The 27,045-nt window shown below is 40.5% G+C and overlaps 1 protein-coding gene across 3 annotated transcripts in view; it reads right to left on the reverse strand.

Annotated features, from left to right (window-relative positions):
• GNAZ (G protein subunit alpha z) overlaps positions 1–27,045 on the reverse strand; it is a 102,103-nt gene that overhangs the window by 38,364 nt on the left and 36,694 nt on the right. For all 3 annotated transcript variants that reach the window (XM_087768508.1, XM_087768506.1, XM_087768507.1), the window contains exon 2: positions 11,062–12,340. In XM_087768508.1, the coding sequence (XP_087624634.1) occupies positions 11,062–11,784 (723 nt within the window). In that variant the 5' untranslated portion in view covers positions 11,785–12,340. The remainder of the gene's footprint in view (positions 1–11,061; positions 12,341–27,045) is intronic.

The following is a 27,045-nucleotide window of genomic DNA, read 5'->3' on the forward strand; positions in this document are numbered from 1 at the left end:
AAAAAATAAAATAGATTCTGGCACGGCCAGAATGCACTATACACGCAACAGAACCATTACGCAGGAGGAGGAGATGGCAGTGTTGCTTGAGACGTAGCTATAGGCTGCACTGGGAGGCACGACAGGAAGGAGAATGAATCGACTGCAAGGAAGTCTCTTTGCTTTATGTGAGCGAGGAGCTTCTGTGCTGCTGAAAAAATTGAACATCTTTGAGATAAGACAGAATATGTTAACCTTTTGTTCAAGATGACAGCAGAGGTAAGATTCTTAAATACCACACCGGCAGACTTTAGGCAACAGTGAGAAAGTCAAAAGTATTTAAGGAATTATTAAAATATTTATCTAAAAGAATTTCAATAACATGGATACCTACTTTATAGAAGAGAAGTGATAAAAAAGGAGATTGAAAATATGTATGTTTTTGTAAGAACAGATATAATTCTCTTATTAGTCCTACCACAAGGATAATTTTTTAGAAAAATTCTATTTGTTAAGTAGAGTTGATCAAGTATCCAGGAACGTATCTTTGGACAAGTTTTGACCTAGTGTTAAGGTTAGGGGGGTTCTTCTCATCTGATTACCTTCCTCTAAAAACAGAGATTACTTATTAGTAATATTTAGATCTCTTCCAATTATTTTTCTACCATAAATCATATTTCTATTTTTCTTCTGCCCATAAAATGAAATCAAGTTAGTTATTTCTTAAAAGTGTTAAAGAAATTTTTACCTAAAATTCCAGAAGTGTACACACCAGAGTCACGGCAGATAGCTGACATTCATGCTTCCGTATTAACAAGATCCAGAAGAACTATAAAAAGTGGAGAAATGGATGCAGAAAAAAACCCCATTCCTTATACAAGGCACCAACTCCAAGGACAATAGTGATATATAAGATAAGCTTATCCAAGGATCTAGTCTTTCAACATGAGAAAAAGGGAAATTTCCTGTTAAAGCATAGTGTAGAAAAATAAATATCAGTAAAAATACTAGTAGGTCAGACTGAACAGCAACATTTAATCTCATTTAGGAATGCGTTAAACAGCGTAAGCTGCTGCGCACCTACTGCTCCTCTGCTGTCTCCTTGCTCTGGACGAGTTGTCCATCAGACCCTCCTCCTCCTCCTCCTCCCATCAGCTGTTCGGGCGGAGGAGCCCTCCCTGTTGCGGCAGGGGAAGCCGCAGCAGCCTAGTTTCTCTCAGAGTCTTTGTCAAAATCCTTTTGCCAAAGTAGAACGGTTTCAGCATCTGGATTCATCTCGCTGCATACTTCCCCATTCCATAAAAAAAAAAACAAACCAAACACAAAAACACCCACCAAACCCACCCATCCCCTTCACACACAGAGTTACCACCTTCAGAAGGCATGACTTTCCTTTGTAAGAACCGTATTTATTCCCGCTATGTATTTTTTCATGTGTCTGCATATACTAGGCTAAGTAACTAGTTTCTCTCAGGTTTTTGACCTGTGCATGCATCAGACTAACAACAAAAGCTATTCTTGAAAATTATTTTAAACGTGATTACAAGTAATGTGATGTTAGTAGTAGTACCTTCAAGAGATTAAGTATTTGCTACTCACCTTGTAATGCTTTTCAAAAACGGGTACTTAGTATTTTTAGATTTCGTACATGATTGTGCCTGCTGCGCTATCTAACTGTTTTGGTTTTTCTTTGTTACTAATCCTGTCAAACCTTGTAGGGCTTCTGGCATTCAAGACCACTTCCTATTTTCTCGTTTCATGCCGCCCAATTTTCTTCGCTAAAGCTTGTCAAATGTTCTACGAGTTCTTCTGCTACCAATTTCCAAACTAGATAGTTTTAGTAAGTGAACGTTATAGGAGGGATTTGCTCACTAGCCAGCAAGAACGAGTGCTCTGGCATTTCAGGAGTAAAATCTCAGATCAACCTTTTGTTTTCTTGCTTTCTGAACAGTAAGGTAGCAACTCCACCAAATAACAGCCACCAGAAAAATTCTGTTGGCCTCCATTTCAGGACGCAGTGTCTTTCTGCATTCACAAGCAGAAGAGCTGTGTCTGATGGCTCTGTTCTTCTAAGCTAGGGAGTCTCCTTTTAAGTTAGCACATTAGGAATAAGGCACGTGAATAAATTCCCAGTAGTTATGTTTTTTATGTTCTCAAACAAAGCCAGCTATCTTCTGAGTCAGGGAGGATTTTGGATACACTGAAAAAATCTGTATTGGGAACCCATCCTGAAGAAGTGTTGTAATATCCTGGGGGGGTTGGGTTGCCATCCCAACAGTGCAGAAAGCTCAGGTGTATGCCAAATTACACTTGTATTACTAAGGGGGGCGGGGGGAATTATAGAAGAATATATTTACCTAAAATACGGACTTGTAATAATGGAACAAAGTTCTGAAAAATCCACCGCCACCAAAACTCCCTCTGAAGCTGCACTCACAGCAAGGATCCTCCTCCTTTGTTCCCGCCTCCCTGCTAGTTTGTAAGGCTGGCTGGGCCCCGCTCTCTCCAGTGCCGGCATACCACACACAGCCCTCGCAGCTTTTATCTACGTTTTTGTTCAGCACAGTTACATAAATAACCCGAAGTAGCTGCTTTTCCAGACCAAGACAGAATTTTTCTTCCTTTTTCTCTTTTGTATTGACATGTTCCAATTCCCCGTGATTATTAAGTAGACAACACACAGTATTATGAGAGATGATACCAACCCTTCTCTGCCCACCTGATGGATTCTAGAAGTGTTCTGAACATAACCCTCATTAGTCTGTTCCTGGCACTGGGCTTCAGAGGCATCTTGGCTCCTTACGATACAGTCGGGTGAATTTCCAAACTACGTATATATCATTAACGTTTCTCATAGTATGCCTTTTAAGAGTTACATTTCGTTTATTGTAAAGTTTACATAAGAAATTCTGTTCTCAAACAGAAGTAAAATCTGACTGGAAACTGCAATTGCCTGAACTATGCCACTCTGCATCACATGCATTAAGTTTCAGAGAATCTAATGAATTTCCCCAAATTTTCACTTTAATTCAGGAAGTATAATCTTTAAGTTTTTCTCATCATAAATATTTCTGAGCATTCATGCTTGAAATGTATGTCCATGTATTTTTGCATAGCAGGAAATCTCAGAATACACACGTACTTTTAGTTGGTAAAATATTTATACCTAACACCGATTACAAACCATTTCTTGACAATTACCTAATAGTATTTTTTAAAAAATAATTTTGATCATAAAATGCTCTCTTAATGCATGTTTTGGTCATTGTTTTCTCTAAGCACAGAAATTATTTTTTGCATGTTTCTATGATGTCAATAACTGGAAAAGCTAATGCACCCAGTAAATTAATCACATTGCTCAGTAACGGTCTCAGTAACGGTCTCATTAAGGGTCCAGTGTTATTAAAAAGTTATTTTCAGCTTTGCATCGAATGATGTACGATGGATAGTTGTTCCTCTGAAGTTTAAACCTCTAAATGTCCAAGAAGCCTATTTTCTGTGTCATCTTTCAGGCATTTGTCTTCGGGGGGGTTGAGCCATCCCCTGCAGTTACCTAAACACGCGGGGAAATTTAGTCACCTAATTCGGGCGCAAGTCTGACAACCAACATCAGACGCCAAAGTAGGTGAATACTACTCAGCAGGGCCGTTGCAGGAATGCTGCAGTGATAAAGCATTACCCTCAATGCCATATTTTTCCAAAATAGGTAAAAATCTTCCTGTTGTTGTCTCTCTGAATTTCCTTGAATTAAACTGCTCTACAGTGATAAAAATACTTATTTATCTTCAGGTTTCAATACAGCTTTGTCTTTGGAATTAGTCTTATCCACATTAAATAGATAAGCCTCACAGCAACACTTCTCAGGCCTTTACAGTCTGATACTGGCATCTTCATCCAATCAAACCACGTCATTAGAATGAGTGTATTTTTTATATTCCACAGCATAATGCATAATCATATTTGTGAACTTTTTTTTTTCAATTAAAGGAAGTAATTTAGTAAACATATAGCCAGAATAGTTTACGTATAAAGTTACTGTTAGTATCTGAAGTTACATGGAATATAAAGGTGAGGGTATGGCAACAAGTCCAACATACAGAGAATTGCTGTCTCGTGTTCTCTGTAAGGCTATCCATATCAGAAGCATGCAATTACAGCGAACGATGTAACCAAAAATAAACCTTCAGACTTGAAATAATATATAGTAAAAAGAATTGCAAACTGGGAGTTGATTGATCATTCTCTTTTACATATATTCAGTATTTTACTGATATTTATATCTTTTAGAAGAATTATGCTTCGATAAAAGTCTTCAGGCTGGAATCTTAATATATCACTATATAAAATTAAACTTTGGTAAGGGAACATATATATTAATTGCTTAAGTGAAAAAAGGCAAGGCTAGAATTCCATTTGCAGTGCTGAAAGATTACAGACATGACTGCTGAAGTCATCCAGGCTTTGCTCCCACACAAAGTTCGCTATGAAATACCTTGACATGGAGAGGCTCCATGGAAAGTGAGAGCACCTGAACGGTTTAGGTCAAGCCTTTTCTCAGATTCCCAAGAGACTTAGTTTGTCAGAAAGGTGGTTGCTGATATGGTTTTTTACCCCTGATAATAAGAGGTGCTAAGAGGGCTACGCAGAACATGGATCGCAATTTCCCCTCTATCCTGACTGTTAGTAGTAGTATTGCAGGAAAATAGCTGCATGCCAGAAAAGAGTTTTAATACACTGTACTCTCAAAAAGCTGAAATATCAGGAGAGCCAAATAAGCTCCTTAAGTATCTGGTTTCAGAAAAAAAAGAAAAAAAGAAAAGAAGAAAAAAAGTTAAAAATTGTTTACTTGATAAAAAAATTTCCTGGCAGAAACAGAATTTCTGTTCGAAATTCACACGATTAGCATATGGCAGAGGGCTTTCCAGGTCAGTTATTATTATTAGATAATCGAGAGGTTCCATTATGACCCCAGTGATTTGTTTTGCGTGAGGCCCACTGCAGTCTGAACTGTTCGTTGCAGTATTTCGTCTTTTTCATCTGCATCCTCCTTTCAACAAGATGCTATACTAAAACAAAGCCTCAAAAAAGCCTAAAATTTCTTTTTTTCCATTCACTTGCAATGGCTGTAAGAAAGAGAATAAAAATTATCTAAACTTAAGTTACCTGCAAGCAGTTTTGCTTTAACATTCCTATTTTAAAATGATTGACCTAGTGTCATTTTTAGAAAAAGCAGACGCGTACAAGCTTTACTTGGCATCTCCCGCACGATGTGAATCTCTTGCTACAACTGACCTCAGGAATTCTCAATCATACCTTCACTTTTAACTCATTTCGTCATTTACTTTATTACTGCATCTTTGAAGAATCCTTCTAATGGCCTAGAAGCCTGTTGCAGCTACACACTGTAGCAGAAAACTGGAAACTCTCTCTCAGGAGGCCCAGCAGGTACGAAACACAACCCTGAGTGCGTACAGGTGGGGAGAGCTGCAGAGAAACTGCGAGGCTCCGTTTAAGGGCGAGAGGCATGAGAGAGCACAGATTATTTAATGTTCTCTAGCACACGTTAATTTAAGGAGAAATTTAAATAAAAATGAGATGCTTAGATACTAACAGGAAACTCTGCTAACTGCAGGATGCAACATGTAAGAAGGCAAAAAAAAAAAAAGAGATCACTTGATAATTTAACATTATCAAAGGCCAGAGATGACATCTTGATATGTAATAAAAGATAGAATGGGTCAATCAGCTGCTAAGGACCTCGAAAACTAAGATAAGTAATTTATTTGATATACTAGGGAAGAAATCAGCATGGGGATATAAAAATCTAACGCAAGCTTCTCGGAGTGCTGGTCAGGAATAATAATCTTACAATAAATCAATAGCATTCCAAAGGTATTGTACAAGCCAGTTTGGCAACTGTGTCAAAACAAGAGGCAGCCGTTACCTAGTTGAGTCATACTAACTATGTGCATGGGAAGATAAAGCTATATTTATTACATGTTAGGTAGAAAAAAAACCACGTAAGACATTGTGGAAATGAAACCAGACAGATCACATTTGCAGATAGCCCTAGATCAGCAGCAAAAATATCGTTATAGAGAGTGACAGAGGGAAGTGCACGAGGTGGAGAAAAAAAGTGAAGAATTATAGTTTTCACTATCTTGCTCTAAGCAAGCAAGTATCACTTAAGCAGCTAAATATCACATACGTTGAACAGACAAGTCAAAATATGGGTTTGGTCAGATTACAAACTCTTAACTCAGGTGATTTTGTCTCTGCAAGTGATGTTACCGAGAATAAAGCATAGCAGGAGAAAGACAAAAGCCCCAGAAAAATTCTGTCTTCCCCTTCTCTCATTTGTTTCCAGGCAGTATAAAGTTTAATTTATTTTGTCTCTTAAAATTACACACAAAGGAAAAACTGTCCAGGCAACTGATAGTTTGGGCATTATTTTTGTGCTCCCTTCTGCACATTGGTGTCACTACAGAACTCGCGCCCTGAACACACTTCGCGAGTTAGCTATATTCAGGACCTACCAGTATGCAGAACCAGCTCCTATTTCCCCTCAATTTTTACCATATTTGTCAATCATTATTTTAATGCATCTTCAGTAAAGACAGAGCTCATGCATAGCATTTATCCGCTGCTGTCAACAGGAAGCATGGAAGCTATCACACTCCTATAGATCATTCGCTCAGCTTTCACAGCTTATGAATCAGCCAGATTCTTACACGCTCCGTCAAGCAGTAAGTTATGTTTGGCAGTGGACTAGTTTTATTTAACTATTTAATAGTTCCCTTCACCACAGATACTACACCAGGAAGCATTTTAGACTCAGCAACACTATTATTCGTAGGGCTTTTTTCATGAGAGGCAGTCTCAGCGTTGCAGTCAAGTGACCGACCACCATAGGCACTTCTCATAGTTTAGCTGTCAGAGCTGTTTAACACTGGATTGTGCATTCGGCATACCTGGAACATGCCATCTCTACCCAGTAAAATTATGGATGTATGTTTGGATAAAGCATAACAGTCAAAGAAAGATGGGCCAAAGGTAACCTGTTCTTTATGATTATACAGTCGGGTTCCCTCTGAAACGCAATTAGTGTCCCTCTCCTTTTTGCCACGTAAGTAGGAGTTTCAGGAAGATGACTTATCCCATATTTCATCTGTGTTCTAATTTCTCCACAGATCATAAAAATATGCCTGCAGAATTTAATTTTATAGATGGGCAAATACTTGGATAGTGGTTGCATGCACATGGAAGCTGAGGGATGATAAAAGCCTGTGTTTCAGTGTTGAGTACCCTCTATAAGCAGTAGCACCAAGGAACATCAGGTTGCAGAAAAGGGATAAAAAGAGGCCATAGGAGATTAGCCCTCCAGGCCGTTAAAACACTATGTAAACGTGGGCTTCAGTGTCACTCTGAAGTAACCCAGACACTTCATTTGATTCTAGATATGGAAACCAAAATCAACGTCCATAAGGATTTTTCAGAGTACATTGAATTTTTTCCCTTTGGGCTAGTTCTTTTTGATTTTTAAATCTGAAGAGCAAGGCAGGAAAAGTCTAAAGAATTGCAAGAAACCAACTAACTCCTAGTCAGGGTCTAGACGACAATAAGAGATGCTTTGCCTAATGTCTCTGGAAACAAAGAGAAAGAATTAGGGGCAATGCTTCTCTCGTGTCAAGAGGAGGTTACTAAATAAAAATCAGATACAGGAATCTGTTACAACAGGAAGGCACTAATGCCAAGTCAGGAATCTCCAGACACCGAAGCATAAATCCGCGTGTAGGACAGTGAATGGTGAATCAGTTAGTGTAGTACGGAGAAGAAAATGGAAGCACAGTGGATAAGCTGTAAAATCACTACAGAAGATAAGAATAGGGAAATGTTATATATGTAGTAAGCTATACCAACAAAAAAGGGCCAATTCAAACAGTGCCAACAAGGATTATTGGAAATATCCTATCTTTGCAAAAATCACTGAAGAGACAATTCCAACTTGTAGAACAGCCTCAGACACATGGCGACAATGATGGAGGCACGACAGAAAGATCTAGACAAACCTGACAAAGCTACTAAAAATTAGGTAACAATCTTTTTTTTTTTTTCCTCTCCCCTTAAAATAAATTTCTCTGGTCTGATATTTCTCATGACCTAGTAAAATTGCTTCTCAAACATGTCCCTTAGCTGCCTTCTAGTAAGAAAAATCTTTGTAAAAGATTTAGTACTAATAATGCATATTTCATTTGCAGTAAAATTCAAGTATTTCTGAAAAGTTTTATCAAAATCCAGCTTAGGTGAGTGTTCTTGACCATAAGTTTTTTTCCTTAAAGAATCCTAGAAAGTGCACACAAAAGGGATTCAACCGTATAAGGCAAGCTTGTAAAACAAAGGGAATATTTTTGGAAACTATTTTGTAGTCTTGGTTCAAACCTAAGTATAATTGCTTCTCAAACTTATCACTTAGCTCCCTTCTAATAAGAGAAATCTTTGTAAAGAAACTGTTATTGGCAACCAGAAATACTGGCAAAGGAATTCGAAGTACAAACGCGTTGAAATAATTTCACATCAGGGTACCAGTAATGATAAGAGATTGTATAAAGTGATGCGTAAAGAACCCCTTTCCTACGTGCATGGGATGCGCAGGGAAGAGTTTCACCTGATGATATCATCTTACGCTGGTTTGGAGGGAAGGAGTTGGGTGCAGAACCCAGAACTTGAACAGACAAGACTTTACTGAGAGATATGGCAGCAAAAACAAACAAACAAACAAAAAGCCAAGGGTGAGATTTCTGTGAAGCGTTGCTCTACAGGTTTTGGCTGGTGTGTGTTTCTTTCATATGGCTTGAAAGGAAATATTAGCATCTTCCTCCAACTCTGCCACAGTAACTGCTGTCAACCTCCGCTACAAACTCTGGAAAATAGGTCAGAAGTATCACCTATGGAATTCCTTTCTTTAACCACTTCCGTCTCATGGAGTTTCTCCACCTCAATTGCTATAAATTCCTGTCACCAGAACTGTGGAATCCCCTAGGTCACTTGACAATATTTGAATCTGTACCACGATTCTATGGTAAGTGATACTGCACGAACAGCGGACTAGATAGAAGGCATGAAGTTGTTTCGGGTACTGATATAGTTCACCTTGCCTCAGGGATCTGGTGAACAGCACGTCTTAAATAAAATATGCACACATTTTGGGAGGCTTTCACATTTAGACATTAAAGCCATTGCAGTTATTCCAGTCATTATCAAAACCATGACCATGTAGTTGGCATCTTTAAAGAGCACAGGAGCTTTCGATAAACAATTTTTAATGAAAAGAATCAGGTATGCAGCTATGTTGACGTTACACAAGTCCAGTACAAAATAAACAACAGTGAAGAAGGTCACAGTTGGCCCCTTCTCCAGGCCAGGGGACTGAAGCTTTTCAGGGTAGAGAAAACTCACAACAGAGGGATCTGCACTGCGACGGACAGCTTATGTAGCGCTTCAGTGCTCCCCTCCACCCAGTCTGTTTGTGGAGGAAATTCTCCTTTCTCCCAACCTGTTCCCCCACCTCATCATTGTAGAGAACTCTATATGAGTTGGTAATCAGTTGCGAGTTTCAAGGGTTCTTTGCAATTATTATTTTAGGGCAAAAAGGAAATAGACGGCTGCATGTGAAGCCCATACAAGCACTAGAGGATGTCACACAGATGATACAGCTCTTACACATACACGTGCAGTATGCTACAGTGGACTTCAAATACTCTGTAAAGAACCTTTAATATAGATGTGTGTACTATGCATAAAGGGGGGGGGGGGGGGGTATCTGATAAGGAACAACATTTAAGGCTGATCAGTAATCCTCTTCCATAGAGGACTGCCAAAACCAGATCATTAGACCTGGCTGAAAGATCCCCTTCTGTAAACTTACTGAGATCCACTTCGATTGGAAACATCACATAAAAATTTATTGGAAAATCTTCCTCCCCAACAACACTCATGCAACGCACCTGCTGTAAAAGAGCAAGGATTCTGGTGTTCTGGAGTAGTCCAGGAACCGACACTGGTGAACAAGCTTTCCAAAACGTGAAACCAACACAAGATGTGCAAGGGAGCACAAGAGAAGTAGAAGCATTTTAAGGTTAACTTTCTGATTTTGCAGTATAGATTTTAATTCTTCCTGAAAGGCAGCTTTTTTCCAACATAAACACAGCATGTTTAGGAACCACTAGATGATAGAATCATTATGTGTTCCTACCCACAAACTCCCATCTCTTAAGCATCACATTTTACAAGGCTGTCAAAAAGTAAGTTCAAATAAAACCCTATAAAGGTTAACTCGGGCAAGCTGAATGTGATAGCAAACACATAGTTGCATATGCGTAAGTGTTCCCATGTTTTTCCGTAGTTACTGTATTTGCGTGCTGTGAAAACCAGAAACTAATAGTATTAAAGGGAATTAAACAGGAATAGTTATTCATTGAACAAGGAAAATCAGCCATATAAACAAAAACAGTCAAAGAAAATTTTAAATTTAAAAGTTCCATACTAATTAAAAACTATATCTGATTTATTCTTTTTTTAAATTAATTTAATCCCAAATTCCGATTGAAAATCCGGAGGAAAAAAACCTGTTATTTATTACTATTTTAGCTTCAAAATTTCCCAGGACTTGCAAAACATGGTGTCCAAATTAACCATCCCTGTACACCAGGATGTCACTACTGTCTACCTTATTAAGTGATGCTTGGAGTAACACTTAACCAGGTAAACATCTAGCAAAAAAGCACACACACAAAAAAAAAGTGCTGTCATGTGAAGAGCACCTCCATTTCCCCAAAGTAACGTTACATAAATAAATAAATAAACAAACCTGCCCAGTGGGGAAAACTATCCAAATCAAGGAATCGCAGCTTCTGGCTTTTTACTACAGACTGGGGGCGAGGGGAAGGAAATCACACCTGGGGCTGGGAACTCGGGGATTGCCGCCTTGGGAGCGCAGGGAGGTGGGGGAGAAAGAAAGGCCCAGCGCTGGGGAGGGGGAAAGGAGGAGGAGGAGAGAGAACAAGGAGCAGAAGGTGCACTTACTGTTTGGTTATCTTCGTACAGCTTCAAGTCATATCCACTCAGCTCCACACAGAAAATTATTGCTGTAACCCCCTCAAAACAGTGGATCCATTTTTTGCGTTCCGATCTCTGTCCCCCCACGTCCACCATTTTGAAAGTCAGCTCTTTGAAGGTGAACTTATTTTCTACAATCCCTGTGGTCATGTCCCGAGAACGCAGAATATCTTCCACCGTAGGGATGTAGTCCAGTGCTGCAATCCTTTCTAGGTCATTTAAGTAGTAAGCAGCATTATCCTCTAGGTGGTACTCATTGGAGCGGCAAAAACACTCCTGCACCCCGGGGTCTGCCCAGAGCCGTTTCATGACTCCCAGCAGCTCAGGGGTAATCTCACCTTTGCTCTCAGCTGGGCCTGTCAGGGCAAAAAGCTGCACAGCATCATATGCTCGGTCAGGATTGTGAAATTCTATCTTAAGGGTGGCTAGAGCCCGAATGATCCGCGTGAGGGAGTCAATTGCATTATAGATAATCAGAGGTTTGTATTCCTTGCAAGCCTCCAAGTTAAAGCCACCACTGTGAATGATTTTCATCTGCTTTACAATAGTACTCTTCCCAGAATTGCTGGTGCCCAGGAGAAGGAGCTTAATCTCTCTTCGTTGTCGCTGACTTTCAGAGCGCAGGTGGCGGTCAATCCTACGGGACCGCCGCGCTGCCTCTTTCTCCTCAGAGCTTTGCCGACATCCCATGGTATAGCAGGCAGTTACAGAAGGGAAAGGCTGGAGATTGTCTCACTCTGTTTGTGTCTCTGAAAAAGATCTGCGGTGTCTTTCAGTTCTCGTGCCAGGTACACCTTGAATGAAAAAAAAGCCGCTATCCAATACCTGATGGTCCAAGATGTCTGTACCACCTAATTCAGTCCCAGCAGGGGTGCAAACACATGTAGATAGGCAACCACAGAAATAGTCTCTTCAGTAGATCTCATGGCACTCCCCTTTCCAGTGCATAAGCAGTGGCACATTCCTGTTAATGAAGGGATGCTTCCCTTTGCCACAGTTTGGCTAGAGCCATCAAATACTCTTTTCTGTGCTGCATAATTATTTTGCTGCCTTCTGTCCAAAGGTAAGGAGCCACGCTTTTACCTTCTCTGCTCTAGCTCTTGTCTTTTAATTGTATTTTCTGGTTGCTGTGGTGATGCTGCTAGATAAAGCTGAAGCTCTTTTCGATGGTGCCGCACTTGTTTTGCTTCTCTTCCCCCACTTCTTCAGCTGATTCAGTTCAGCTCTGTAAATCTGTGCTTTCCACCTGCCAAACAATGAGAAGAGAAATGAATGAAATGAGCGGCTCCACTCCCTTGCTGCAAACCACTCGCTTTCTCCTCCTCTTCTAGACTTCAAAACCTTTGATTATCCCAAACAGAAAATACAGATGGAAAAATATGTAAAGAAAAGCAAAAACCTAAAACCCTAGCAAAAACATAGGGACAGCTGAAGCTTGCAGACCTAAGCAAATGTGGTTTCTGAACAATAGTAAATCAAATCTCCCTTTCAGCCTTCTGTGTTTTATTGTCAAAACCTACATGAAAACAAACAGTGCTGAGCTGCGCCCCAGTTTCTCCCTCAGCAAGAGCTTATGGCAGTGCTTTTCCGGCACAGTCCTGTTCTGACTGGTTTTCCTGAAGTAGAAAACAAAACAGACTCACAACTACTTTTCCCAGTCTCTATTTATATCAATATCTTGTACTCAGACAGATGTCCTCTGAGTTTTCTTTCATCTTTTCTGTTTGCACTGAACATTTAAATAACTAAACTGGAAAGCAAAAGGAGGTGATTAACTTTGCTCCATGATTTTGTAAAAGGGAGAATTACTGATCTTTGCAGAATACGGTAACAGATCTTCGTTCCCCTTGGAGAACAGTCCCGTTAAACGTACTACCTGCATCCTGCTTCATCAGTAAAGTGATGCACTACTACAACAAACTTTGTAAGGTTCTTCCCATAGCCAAGCTAGGTGTTATTAAGCCTCTTTTCCATTTTTAATACAGGAAATTCTGAGATGCAGTAGAAGTGCACAGCGACTAGAAGGCGAACGGTCGTACAAAAAGCCCAGGCAATGCCATCCCAAACAAGGGCTGACAGCTTTTCAGTGACTGTTAGAGCAATTATTCTTTCTCAGATCAGGGTTAAGCCTACTAGTTGGAACTCTGCAGAAGGCAGCAGCAGGAGGCAGTTACCTCTGAGAGGGAAAACACATTACTAATAGCTGAGGGGCAGTCCCTTGCCTCTTGCCTAGGAAGGGCTTGCTGCTCCCACTAAGCTCCGAGCACAGCGGGCAGCAGGATCGCAGGTGTCACGGCTTCCTCATCGTCTGCTGGCCCCAGCCCACTTTGGCCCCTATATTGCTGTCTGTTTACTTCTGTCTAGAGGGTCTTCAGCAAGTATTTTTACAAACAAAACTACGTGCCACTGAGATACCCTCAGAGGTAGGCTTAAGAAAAAATTCAGAGCCTCCTAAAGAAATATAACTTCTACTACATTTTAATAAGACCAAGTCTCCCAAATTCCATTTTCAAAGTTGCTCTAGAAGTCTCTGGAAATTTTTCCTGCATGAACTTACTAGTGTTTCAGTGTAGGTGACAAAGCATTAAAATACATATTGAAGAGGATGGTTCCACACTCCTAGGAGAGGGACAGAATCATAGAATCGTTAAGGTTGGAAAAGACCCTTAAGATCATCGAGTCCAACCGTTAACCCAGCGCTGCCAAGTTCACCACTAAACCACATCCTCAAGCACCACATCTCCTCGTCTTTTAAATACCTCCAGGGATGGGGACCCAACCACTTCCCTGGGCAGCCTGTGCCAGGGCCTGACAGCCCTTTCGGTGAAGAAGTTTTTCCTAATATCCAACCTAAACCTCCCCTGGCGCAGCTTGAGGCCGTAAATGATCCAAGCCAGATGTTGAACCTCTGGCTTTTGTGAGAAAAGAAATGGAACTACAACTGCTTACAACCTCATGTACTTTGCTTTCTCTCTTTCTTAAGCATCACAGCAGAAATTTTAATGGACAAAAGAGAGTTCAGCACTCCAAAATAGCAATCTGTAATTAAGTATTTGAAATGGAGCACTGGATTTACCAATATGTGTTTTTCCTTTCCCCACATCACCTACATCATATGAGAAGATCCACTTACATAGCAGGATGGGGTGGGTCCTGTTCTGACTTGGTCACACTGCTCTGGATGAGAAATACGAACTTATTTTTACATGACTTCTATTTTAATGTGTAACATGTATTTATAAATGCATATACATCTAATAGTACATGTTTTGTAAGATACTGTTTTATTGTTGAGAATTTCAACTCTTGTTTTTTCTTGCCAAAAGTCATTAGCAGCCAGGGATTTCAGCGAGATCTTGCTTTACCCTCCCAGTAGCTGTCACCATAGTAGAAATTAATTATGTCAAATCATAGCTTTAGCTAATCTTTAAATAATGTTGACTGAGATACAGCATAGCATAAAAACTTTGAGGCGGGGACTTAACAGATATAGATAAGGACAATTACATCCGCTGCAGTACTGAAGAAGGTTTATATGGTTAAAGATCAGCTTTTAAAGTTTCCTAGCATCTCACATTTACATGAAAAAACATCGTTCTTAGAACATTTACTTGGGAAGGGTCAAAGGGGGAAGTAAATTGGAGATCTAGGATTTCATTCCTCAGGTGGCAGAACCAAGCGCAATGATCTCAGGCTCTTCTGTTTAGCAAGAGGTATTACTATTCTTCTGTTATTTGTATATTAAATTTTTGTCACAGTGGGCTATCCTAATCTTAGTTTCTGTATAGCTTTCTCTCTGAACATGTTTCAGGTCACTTACAGATCTCTTCTCATTTACGATGGGCTGACAAGCGGAAAGGTAGAGTCTATGCGTGTGCTCTCAGATCCAAGTCCCCGCTGGTACGCATCTTGGGGGTCTACAGTTCTGTAACAGCATCTTAGCCAGGTTCTTGCAACACACTAGATCCCTTTTCAGCAGTTTCCAATACATAAACGTGAAACATGCATGTATGGAAGGACAAACAGTTATGGCAATCATTGTTAATCCCTTAGCATCAGAGAAAAGGGTATAGAGACTGGACAGTCAATGGATGACAGTTTTACATATTTGTTCCTGAAATTTCCTGGGATGTTAGCCTGGGACAGTTCAACTTGCAGTCACTCACTCTTAAATACTTTTACTGATTCTATACTTTCCTTTAAATCCCTTCCTAACTCTAGCCCTGCTTACGGGAGATACATAGTTGAACCAACGTGGACCTGGATGAAATTCACGACTACCAGGATGAGTCAGTATAGGTCAGGGTTGGTTCTGGTGTACTGAGGAGAGCATTATCTTTTAGCTGGAGAAGATGAACAGATCATTGGTGCAAACAATTGCAAAATTCCAGAACTGCAACTGCGACCACAAAAAAGCGAACACTCAAAAAACCCAGTATATGAAGTATACCGATTCCCACTCCTTCCCGCCTTTCCTTAGGCTGCCAGAACACTATTAACATACACCACCTCAGAACAGCAGCTTTTACTCAGCTCTGAAAATCTCCTATACAGTGTTGCAACTTCCCCCTCTTCTTTCTTGCTCCTATTTAAACCTGCCTTCTCGCTACGTTCTTTTAATCCCTGTGCTCTAACCCCTGCCTGTATATCCATCCCAAACCCACGTGCGTGCAATTCATGAACTAGAACAGGACTTCTACAGTAAGCAGCTCCAGAAACTAACCATGCCAATCTTCTTCTCCGTTGTTCCAAACTAGTTATCTAGGCGGCACATCAAGTCACCTCTCCGTGACAGTCTGGAGCATTCACCTGACGTCTTTGCCTGTCTGGACTGTAGCGTATGAGCAGGCTTGTAATGTAAGCATTTGGGGTACCTTAAATTTAAAGATACCTGAATCCTGCGCCCCAAACGCACTGTGTATTGCTATTACCCGGTCTAAAGTTCTACAAGAGAGTCTTAATATCAGCTGTATTTACCTTACTTCCCTTTGCACATCAGAAGGAGATTTGCACATGAAGAACAGATTAATCAGCAGAAAATTAAAATAATAGCATACACATTGATAGAATGGTAATTAGCACAACTTTACTTACTCTAATGCATCAAAGATGTGGTGAGGAAAACCAGCCAAAATGAGGAATTGTACTTTCTTCAAAGAATTGGCTTTTTCCAATGGTCATAGAAGATGAAAAATAAGAGTTGAGGGAGCCGTTTCTTAACGAGTAACTTTCCAGCCACACAGAGAAAATGAAATTACTGTATTAGGGATGAGGCCAAATTCTTATTTTAATTATATAAAAATTAGAGTTGGTGCCATTAATCATGCTTATTCGGACATGTTCACAATACTTAAAATTGGTTTTCCTTTAAGTCCTCATCATCAGAGGCTTCATTTTCACGTCATTGATAAGACTACTGGTCGAATTCTTTGTGACATTTTCTACACATCTCTGTGATTAAAGATGAAAAATTTTGCAAGCAGCACATATGGGACTCCCTCTCCTCTCTTTATTCAAGTTTCGTCCCGAAAAAAAGAGAGGCTTGCTAGAGACAAGAAGCAAGAGGATACGTATTCCTTCCAAAATGCATTAGTACTTATGATAAATCTGGAGGTTTTATGCCCATATGAGATAAGCAGATCTTTTTTAAACTTTATGTTATTGGCCTCAACAACCGCTTATGACAGACAGTTTGGTAGAAAGACACTTTCAAGAAAAAATTATTCTTTTCAGACAGCTTGTACATTCTGTGGAGTATTTCCTATTGCATATTTCCACAACACATTCAGACGCATCATTCATATCCCACACTATTTTACATATCAACTGTTCTGCTTGCCATTCATTAATACGTTTAACACAGAAAAGCATAGAGTAGCACCTCCTTATTTAAGGAAGACCAGGAGTATGTAAACACTGTGTAAATGAGTTCTACACTATTGAATTTCCATTTTTTTGGCTTCTAGTCATTCCTAGTGCATATATTGCAATGATATTTGGATCTCACTATTTCAAGTAGGAATAGAAAGAGGTGATTACGTTATTGTTTTGCAAAGCAGAGTAGTAGATACCATTTCCAGATAGCTCACTACAGTAAGAAAGCTTGATTTATTTAAATAAGTTTTCCCACATACACCAAAAAGCATCTTCCGCGTTCACAGTCGCTACTTTTTAAAGCCCAGAAAAAGAATAACTTTGCAAACTATTATATTACATTTTACTGTCCTGGCTACATAAAGATGAACTTCCTCTCATCAGTTTTACTTTTTCTTGGAAAATAAGGCAGTCTAGAATTTGTTCGGGGTTTTTAGATCAGATTTCATATTAAAAATGCAATTATTTCATGGCTGTAAGTTTCTAATTAGATAAAAGTCTTCTCGGTTACTTTAATGGAAAGCCCTATTCTTTCCTTTCACCGCGCACATTTCTCTCTAAACTTTGTTTAAAGAAGAATCTTATTCTTTGAATGAACCATAGAAAGGTTTGGGTTGGAAAGGACCTTAAAGACCATCTGGTTCCAGCCCCCTGCCATGGCAGGGACACCTTCCACCAGAGCAGCTTGCTCAAAGCCCCACCCAGCCTGGCCTTGAGCACTTCCAGGGATGGGGCACCCACAGCTTCTCTGGGCAGCCCGTTCCTCACCACCCTCGTAGGGAAGAATTTCGTCCTCAGATCTAATCTACATCTGCCCTCTTGCAGTCTAAAGCCTCGCAGAGGCGATCAGCTCCAGTGCAGGTGCGCTCCGCAGCGGAGCGGGAGATGGCCACATACAGCGGTGTTTCCTGAGCCGGGGAAACCCCAGGGGAGCCAGATTGTACTGCATATGTGCATCTAAACTAATACATCTGCCTGCTACTGGCAATTGAAGCTGCTCAAAATGTTAAGAAAATATATTTGTTAAACATGATTATATACATGAGCTATCTCGTCATGACTAAAATGGGTAGTTCTTCCCACAAGATAAAATTAACACTCCCCAAATCCTGAGCTAATGTGATCTATTTCAGTTATCAAGGAAGTAACACCAAAAAGTTCATTTTTGGAGTGGGAAGGATACTTGAGCAAAATTCTGCACTGGTTTATTATATAAGTCTTTTGAAGCCCGTTTAACCGAGCAGGCTGTTTAGTACTAGTTCTTCACCCGTACTTTTATAGCCAAGAAAACCAGTCATTATTGTTGGTTTCCTATCTAGGCTTGCTCTTTGCCCCAACCCACTGCTTTTGTCTTGCTCCAACTGATCTGTGTGTTTGCAGTCATAAACACTTCGCCCTTTTCTCAGCATGTTCCCAAGTAACGGGAGGGGGGAGGAAGGAGAGTGGCACCACAACAATACAATTCAATTGTAAAAATTTTCCTAAGGAAAGATCCGAGTATTGTCTCTTGTTGCATTAGCTCCCGGCACGTTATCATGGAATGCACAGTTACAGAATCAGCCTTGAAAGATGTTCCCCCCAAGAGTTTTTTTGAAAGAAGCCGACTCCTGGGCTGAGAATAAAGCCAATGGCTGTCACTATCACGGTCAATATAGAGGCTGGGCATACAGTATGCTGCTAGCCACAGGGATTCAGTTGGCATTGCAGCCACAAATGCAGGTAGTACCAGCAGTCTAATAATTTAGCTTCACCACCACCAGCCCGCACACACAGAGCTTTAGGAGCCTAATCTTACTCAGCTCATTACAGTATTTCCATCCTAGTAGCCAGATGATACGTATCATTTTTCTCCAGTAGTACCTAATTTAAGACAGTAAAATGAAGTCTGAAAGATTGCAGCAAACTTTCCACAGCAGTTTTAGCTATAGCTGCCAGCAATCTTGGTTAATTCAGGACTGATATTCTATCCAGTATTACAGAACATATACTACCGGAGGAAGAAAACAAAACCTTACCCAAGCTATGCTTTCCCAGCTTATTCGTTCTGATCACTGCTTCTTTCTCTTTACTTACCTGAAAGTTCAGAGGTACCGGACCCGCCCGTTTGAGCACTTACCCACGTAAGCGCAAATGCAAGCACATCTAGCAAGAAGTAGCACAGCACACATCTAAGACTCACAAGTGTAAGCTAACCTAATGTAATCAGTTTCTAATGATTATACACATCCACAGAGGATTCCAGTACTTTAACAAAACCTTATTTTTGCACGTTTTAACTTTCAATCACTTCTTACGCTAATAACGAAAGAGAAAAAGACATGAGGGAGTAGGATACGTCAGGAAATACCCAAGGTAGTTCACTGAGGAAGAAATCGAGTGTTCTACTAAGCAGGCATCACTTGGGGGTTGGGTTGGGGTTTTTTGGTTTTTGGTTTTTTGAGAGGAACTGAAGCAAATAAGGAATGGGGAAATTGGGTCAGATTTTGAATCCAGAAAAGCAGCCAGAAAGAGTCCCAGACATGCATGCAGTATAAATGCAAGGTTGAAATAATTTCACACAAGTTAGTTTACTGTTTAATGTATGGTGATTAAAGTGCATTTATTACAGAATAAAGTTGTTTTAAAACAGTGGCCCCAGGCATTGCTAACATTCTCTTCAGCCAATCATTGAAATCTGAAAGAAGAGGAAGGAAAAAAAGTTGACAGAGGAAGAAAAAGACTGGATGAATTTTTTTCTTGATGCAATCTCATAGTTGACAGCACAACTTTTTGTTGCTGTTGGCTGACAATATTATTTTGATGTTTTCCATTGCTTAAAGCCTTGGGAAAGTACTTATGTTGAAAAATATCTCCACCAGATATCTATCTCCAAATAAATGCCTGGGGAAATTTTTCATACAAAAAATGGCTTGGGCACTTCTGAGCAGAGCACTTGGGGAAAAATTAATTGTTTCATCCACACTAAAAGAAATTGAGAACTTTTCTTTAAAATCCTGCTGTACCTTCAAACTTTGAGCCAAGGACGTGAAATTCAACAGAAGATGAGCTTTATGGTGGGGATGTGCTTTTGCCATTCTCATAACACAGGAAGTTTAACCTGCAGACATTGAAAAATTTTAGTTTTAGCTCAAGTAGAGAAAGATTCCATTTCAAGAAACCACTTGCTAGGCAAGGGTAATTGGACTTGCTAGGCTCGAGGCTTAGGGGAAAGGGAAAGAAAAGATTTTATATTAAGGAAAACCAGAAACAATCAGTGTCCACTAGAACGCCTGTCTCTCCAGAGCCAGCCGCATAACCCAAAGTTACCAAACCTGATCACGAGCTTTCTGCCTGCAAGTATTTGTGCAAATCCCTGATACTCCCTCTATCTTTCCACGCGTAGGGTAACAACCTGTTATTGGTGGCATTCACCCTTTTTATTGAATCGAAGCTCCGACTTGACAGATGAGCTGCACAAACATCAATATGACCTCTTGTGATAGAATTAAGATTGTTTTGTTTGAAAAAAAATCATTTGGGAAATTTTAAGATATTTTAGAAAGATATTAAGGATGAATATTCAAGTACTCAGAAGTTGTATGTACAAGTTATGGCAAAACTTTTAATTACATGTTAAGGCACTATAATCCCATCCAAAACAAAAGACAGGCCAAATCTAATAATCAAACAAGAGAACATAGCAGAGAAAGCTGTTGTCTTCTGTGGTTTATTTATCACAGCCGTTAAATGCATATTCTGTTAGTCAGATGAGTGAAGAAAGAAGCGTCATGATTTAATCAGCTGAATGTTTGGCTGGACACTAGTGAATCCTACCCCTCTTTGTCATGGTGGGTCTTTGTAATGTTAATTAACTCCCTTAAGCCCATCTTTTCAAAGATGATCTCTGCTTGTGATTTTCTTTTCTTAGATGTCCAACTTGAGATGCTGTTTGTGATCAGGAAATGCACTGAGTTTTCAAGTATAATTGGCCTCGATATATTCAAATATTGAAAAAGTCTTCTTTTTTCACTTGATCCATCTTGACCTCTATTTAAGAAATAGGGGCCTGACCTCTACACTAACTTCCCAAGGGAGATCCAAGAAATTAATTAATATCTGTGCAATAGAAAACAAAATGAGAGTAATAGCAGAGTCAGTCAAGAAATTGATATTGATAGCACAGTCTAGCTAAAGTACGTTACATATCCAGACCAGGACCACACACACAACAACCAACACGGAATAACAGAAGCTGCTGAGTAAGGAAGGGGCTCTTAAAGGAAAGTCAAATCAAGTCATTATAAACCAAAACATCACATACACCTAGGCAGGTATGTGTGCATGTTAGGGATAATCAAGGTTACCTAAGAAGGTATCAGGACAATGATAAAAAAAAAAAAATCAATTCAGAAATCCTCAGTCCGGCACAGAGGATGAGAAGGGCATTGACCAGAACGCGTGCCGTACCATGAGCTCCTTGTTACCACCAGCACTGACCGTTACCAGCCCAACAGACAACTGCTTCCAGCAGACTTTCCAGAAAGAGAGCTGGTAGGTCCGTTACGTTCCCATCTGCTGATTCTCACTGTGGTTTTACAGAAATACTCAGATCTGTGGTGTAAAACCTGAGCTCAGCTATTAGAACTGCCACCTAGGGGTACGTGGCTGAAGAAAGTTTTACAAGGAAATAGTGGAGAACCCAAAGAAAATGAACTTGCTGCTATTACACGTAGTCATAGACCTATCAGTATGTAATCTAGATGTAACTGTATAGATTTTCTGCAGTGAGATATTATAGTCATAGGTTTAAACATCACATCTTTGTCTGTGGTTTGGAAAGCATCCAACATACTTTAGCAGTATGGAAATACAAGTTATGCTAGCTAGTGGAGTCCACTAGCGAAGTATATCACCCAGTCAAAAATTAGCATATAGACTTGATCCAAGTTTTAGGGAAACGTAAGAACCCATAGTGAAAACAAAAATATTCCTTATAAACTGAGCATTGAACCCCTGCTTTTATAAAGATAGATTTTGATCTTTAGTTAGTGGCATTGAAGTTCGCACCAGCTCAGCTAAGATCCAGACCACAGGAGAATACAAGAATCTCTTAGTTATTTTTCTTTTAGCTGTGTGCACCCCACTTATTTCAGGAAGTTGGTAACATAAATCCTATAAAGCACTAATACCTAAATACTTGGTAGGTATTTAAATCACGACCTGTTTTAGCAACATCCACAAACTACTGTAAAACAGTGAGAAGAAGCATCAACACAACCAGTACATAATACTGACTGATTCTTGTATGGAGCCAAAAATACAACAGTTCTATTCTGAGTTGTGTTGCTGAAAATCCAGAATACTGTCAGTGACTGCATATGGAGCTGCCTGGGCTTCGCAGTGATTTAACTAGGACCTGAATCTCCCACAGCAGTCATTTTAGAGGTGACCTTTAGGCTTCCATAAAGAATGAAACAGTACCAGAATATTACAGTGGGTCTAACAGTGGGTGTGCAGGGAATCCTGGCTGCTAGACAAGGGTGAGGAGAAACAACACACATAGCACCTGCTTTAGGGACATACAAACATCAGACTCATTTAGAAATTTGTAATAAAGCAACAAACAAAACGCGCTGCCCACTCAGTGTTTTGCAGGCACCTCAGGTGATGACAGTAGTGTAGGTTATGTCTTCATTAGAGTTGCTGCTCAGCTTTTATCATCACTGTTACCATAGTTCTTACGTGGGTGATTCAGGAGCTAAGACTCACATACCACAGGGCTGCTGTTTCACGGGTCTTACAGAGCTTACGGAGATAACTATCACATTTAAAAAAAAAAAAAATAGTAAACATTAGGTTTGGTCATGAATATAGTGGCAAATTTCCTATCACTCATTCAACCTTATTGCAGACAATACCTGCTGAAAGCATAAGGAAATCTCGGTAGTTATCATAGCAAAAGCAAGTTAAAGAGGGCTTTGAAACAGAGTAACGATGTAGCCTTGTAAAAGGAAGTTTCTCTTCCTGTGCATAAAAGGTCACGTAAGAGAGCAAAAACGTGCTTGGCTTAGACCGTTCCAGGGACAGGTACGAGCTAATCAGAGGTCAAATGCACAAACTCTGTAGTAAGAACCTGAGAGCCAGGGTACAGATAATAGTACAAGACGAGAAGTTTGTTTAATGCAATACGGAAAAGAAGCCAGTGAAGATTCAAAGATTGAAGCTCAAGGCCAAGCAAGAGGCAAGGATAAGATGCTCCAGTAAATGGGAACCATGGAAACAATAGACAAGTTTTATCTGTGATGATGGATAAGAAAGCATCTTTGAGACTTTATACAGAAACAAGTCACAGTAGTTCTGCTTGGGTGCTTTAAGGGAAAGAACCGGAGGAGAGGCAGAAAATTAAGGCAAAGAATGAGAGAGTAAAGTCACAGAAGCTAGGTAAGATTTCTAGGGTAAACTGAAAGGGTATATAAACACAGGAATGGAGAAACTGCTGTATCCGTTGAAAGAAGAGGGAAGGGATAGCAACAGAGGAAGGAAAGATGAGCTGAGAAAAGCAGATGGGCACATCTTACTATACCACATTGGCAGAAGTCAGCAGAAATCTATACAGAGAAGAAAAAAGGCCAGTGGGAAAGGATTGACTCAGAAGTTGTAAAGGGTCTGCACATACAGAATTTAATTACACTAGGGAAAAGAAAAAAAAAAAAAAAAAAGATGAGAGAATAAATCCATGGTGCAAAAAAAGTCATCCAGGTCATCAGATTTCCACCAGCATGGTTTTGCTAGAGAAAAGACATTGTTGAGAGTGAATCAGGGCTCAAATTTGGCAAGACAGACCTTGCAATGAGAGGCAGAGCAAAAGGTTTTGGAAGGAGGAAAGCGAAATCCAGGAAACAGTTTCAGTAGGAGTGATGAACACTGAATTCGCAGAAAGGCTGAGTGACAGCATGGCAGGAGGGACTGGCAATGTGAGAGTTAAAACTGGGAGCTAAGCAACAGAGAACGAGCAATGTTTCGCAGAGAACAAATCAAAAGAACCTCGGTGAATGGAAAAAACAGAAAAACAGACATAGGTTGAATGAGTATGCGGGAGCAACCAGTTATCAACATGAGACAAAGTCAAAGAAGGAATATAGGAGATTCAGGTGAAGAGCGACCAGCATAAGGGAGTGCCGAGACAGCAGCTCAAAGAAAGCATGAGATGGGAGAGCAACGTGCTGCAGGAAGAGCGTCAAAGAGCTGGTCAAAATGGAAAAGAGTAGGAGAGGAAAGCAGGACTGTGAAAGAATAAAGCCAATAATTCTCATGGTGGTCTAATTTAGGGAAGGACAATGAAAACCTGACAAACCTGCTGACGCTATCAGCCTCACGACAAGACACAAACGTGCATTAAAATGCTGTTCCTAATACAACAAGAGAAAGAAAGGAAGAAAGAAAGAAAGAGTGTGAATGTCAGCATGCGAGGCAGGGCTTTATCAGGCATAAATCTGGTAGGCAGGATAGAGAGCAATTTCCAGCCTTGGGCCACATATAAAATTAATCATGTCAGAAGATACCTACATCAGAACTGTGGATTTCCTAGGTTCCATCTTCACAACTCAAATTAAACATGGTTTTATCCACAGAAGGGGAGATGAGGAGTGGAAGAAGTATTAGACTGCAGCCCAAGGAGAAAAAAAAAAAAGAAACCCCAAGAGGCTAACCAGAAGCCACAGTGTTCTCTGAAGCGTGACTCATGGGAGAGGACTCGTATGCTACCAAGCACAGATTACAGCTGCAGCCTACGCCTGGTCTCATTCTGCTTCTCTTTTGAAATTCAGAAGCTCTGGCAGCCTTACAACCCTGCTGCATGCAGGAGCTCCAGCAGGTACATCTCAGACAGCTGAGCCATGATCATAGCTACTCTCTTTCTCCAATTCAAAGCACCTCTTTTATAAGCTGAATATGAAGGAAGCTGTCCATGTTCTGGTTTTGATATGAAATTGCTTTGGGCCCAGTCCAAAAACCAGATACACTTCTTCACAAAACATAACTCTGCAACCAGAAGCATTTAAGTACAGCATGGTACAATGGCTAATTAACTCCTGGTTTCAAAATCTCAGCTAATACTTCTTTTACAACATTTTGCCATCTAGATATATTAGCCCAGTTGCAGCTAGCTTAGATAACTGCATTCAGCATGACATTGCACAGGGCAGATGCATTATTTGGTACTTGTAACAGAATTGAAGCAAACTTTAGTTGTCTACGTGAAGAACTGCAATTCTACCTTCTCGTCTTCCCTGTGTACTCAGTAACTCCCTGTCCTGGTTTCGGCTGGGACAGAGTTCACTTTCTTCCTAGTAGCTGCTATAGTGCCGTGTTTTGGATTTGGTATGAGAATAACATTGATAACACACCGATGCTTTAGTTGTTGCTGACTAGTGCTTACACGAAATCAAGGACTTTTCAGCTTCTCACGCGCTGCCGACTGAGAAGGCTGGAGGTGCCCGAGCAGCTGGGAGGGGGCACGGCCAGGCCAGCTGGCCCCGGCTGGCCAGAGGGCTATTCCATGCCCTGTGGCGTCACGCCCAGTACAGAAACGGGGGGAAAGCTGGCCGGGGGAGCGCTGCTCGGGGACGGGCTGGGGACCGCTCAGCAGGTGGTGAGCAACTGCATCGTGCATCACCTGCTTCGTATATTCTACCATTATTATTATTACTATTTTATTTCTATTATTAAACTGTTCTTATCTCAAGCCACGAGTTTTCTCACTTTTCCGATTCTCTCCCCCATCCCACTGTGGGGGAGCGAGCGAGTGGCTGGGTGGAGCTCAGTCACCGGCTGGGGTTAAACCACAACCCTAGAGAAAACTCAATTAATATTTACATTGTTGGTCTGAGAATTCTTAAGCAAAAGAGTACGCTATGATCTACTTTCCCCAGAAGTACCCTTGTTTAAGCTGCTAGAGGCCTAACTCCCTCCTAAATTGCACGGGGAACCAGAGTGGCACCCTTAGTCCCTGACCCCCCCGCTTCTCTGTGCTGGCACAACGCACACCTATTTCATACCCGTGAGACAGGGCACGTGGTGAGCTTCGGCTAGGGAAGAGCAGCCTTCATCCCTTCTGCTGAAAACTGGTCACAGTACAGCAAGGAACAAAAGAAATGTGCAGCCAGAAAAAGTAATTAAGAAAGCACGTGAGTCTGCAGCTTAACAAATTAATCAATACCTAGACAGGTATTAAAAAAAAAAAAAAAATCAAAAAACAAAACGAAAGAAAAAAACCCAAAAAACCCCAAACACTTCAGCTCATTTTACATATGAAGCAGTACTATAAATGAGTTTAGTCTCGGATGATAAAGGACAGTGAGCACGCTTCTGGCTTCAATTCAGTGCCAAATCCTCAACTACCAAAAGCTCCTCTTCCTCTCTTGCGCAGATTAGGTATGCCTTGCCGAGCTCCACGTATTGTTCTCAAGCACAAGTCGACACTGGAACTAGAACTTGTCACATCGCTCGGGCTATACGAAGCAAAGAGCGAGAGTATCCCCAGTGATCTAGAAACAGTCCTCCATCGCTTCTCTGCACTTTTCAAGGTTTTGGTTTTGTCCTTAAGATCAGAGACACTGACGACTTGCTAATACCTTTATTTTTATTCAATGGGCTCTCAGTATAGGAGTTGCCCATTGGTCTTTCTAACAAATCACATTTTTAGTAACTAACTGGAATTTAAAAAAAGAAAACACACAAGCTTAAGAGGCTCTCCAATTTTGATGACAAGCCTGAAACCTCTCGTACTACATTCTGTAATTGTCCTCCAGAATTCCAGTCTTGTGCTACATAGCTTTATTATTTTTTCAGTAAGCCAGCTTAAGCTGAATGTTTACAGTTGCTGCCACTGAATTTGTAATTATTTTCTATATGACTTCACGTCACACACTACATTCAAAAGTTGTTCAGTCATTCGAGATAAAAACCTATCAACTTCTGTACGTTCAATACGTGCTTGAGTAACCTTCTACACACAGGAACTGAAAGACTTGCCGCAAATCACCACCTTTACCAATAATAGCCTCTCGACTGAGGTCCTGTACAGACCTGTATAAAGCA

This window comes from Nipponia nippon, unplaced genomic scaffold, assembly GCF_047370975.1.
Source record: "Nipponia nippon isolate SJK-2023a ecotype South Korea unplaced genomic scaffold, ASM4737097v1 scaffold_30, whole genome shotgun sequence".
Classification (NCBI taxonomy): domain Eukaryota; kingdom Metazoa; phylum Chordata; class Aves; order Pelecaniformes; family Threskiornithidae; genus Nipponia; species Nipponia nippon.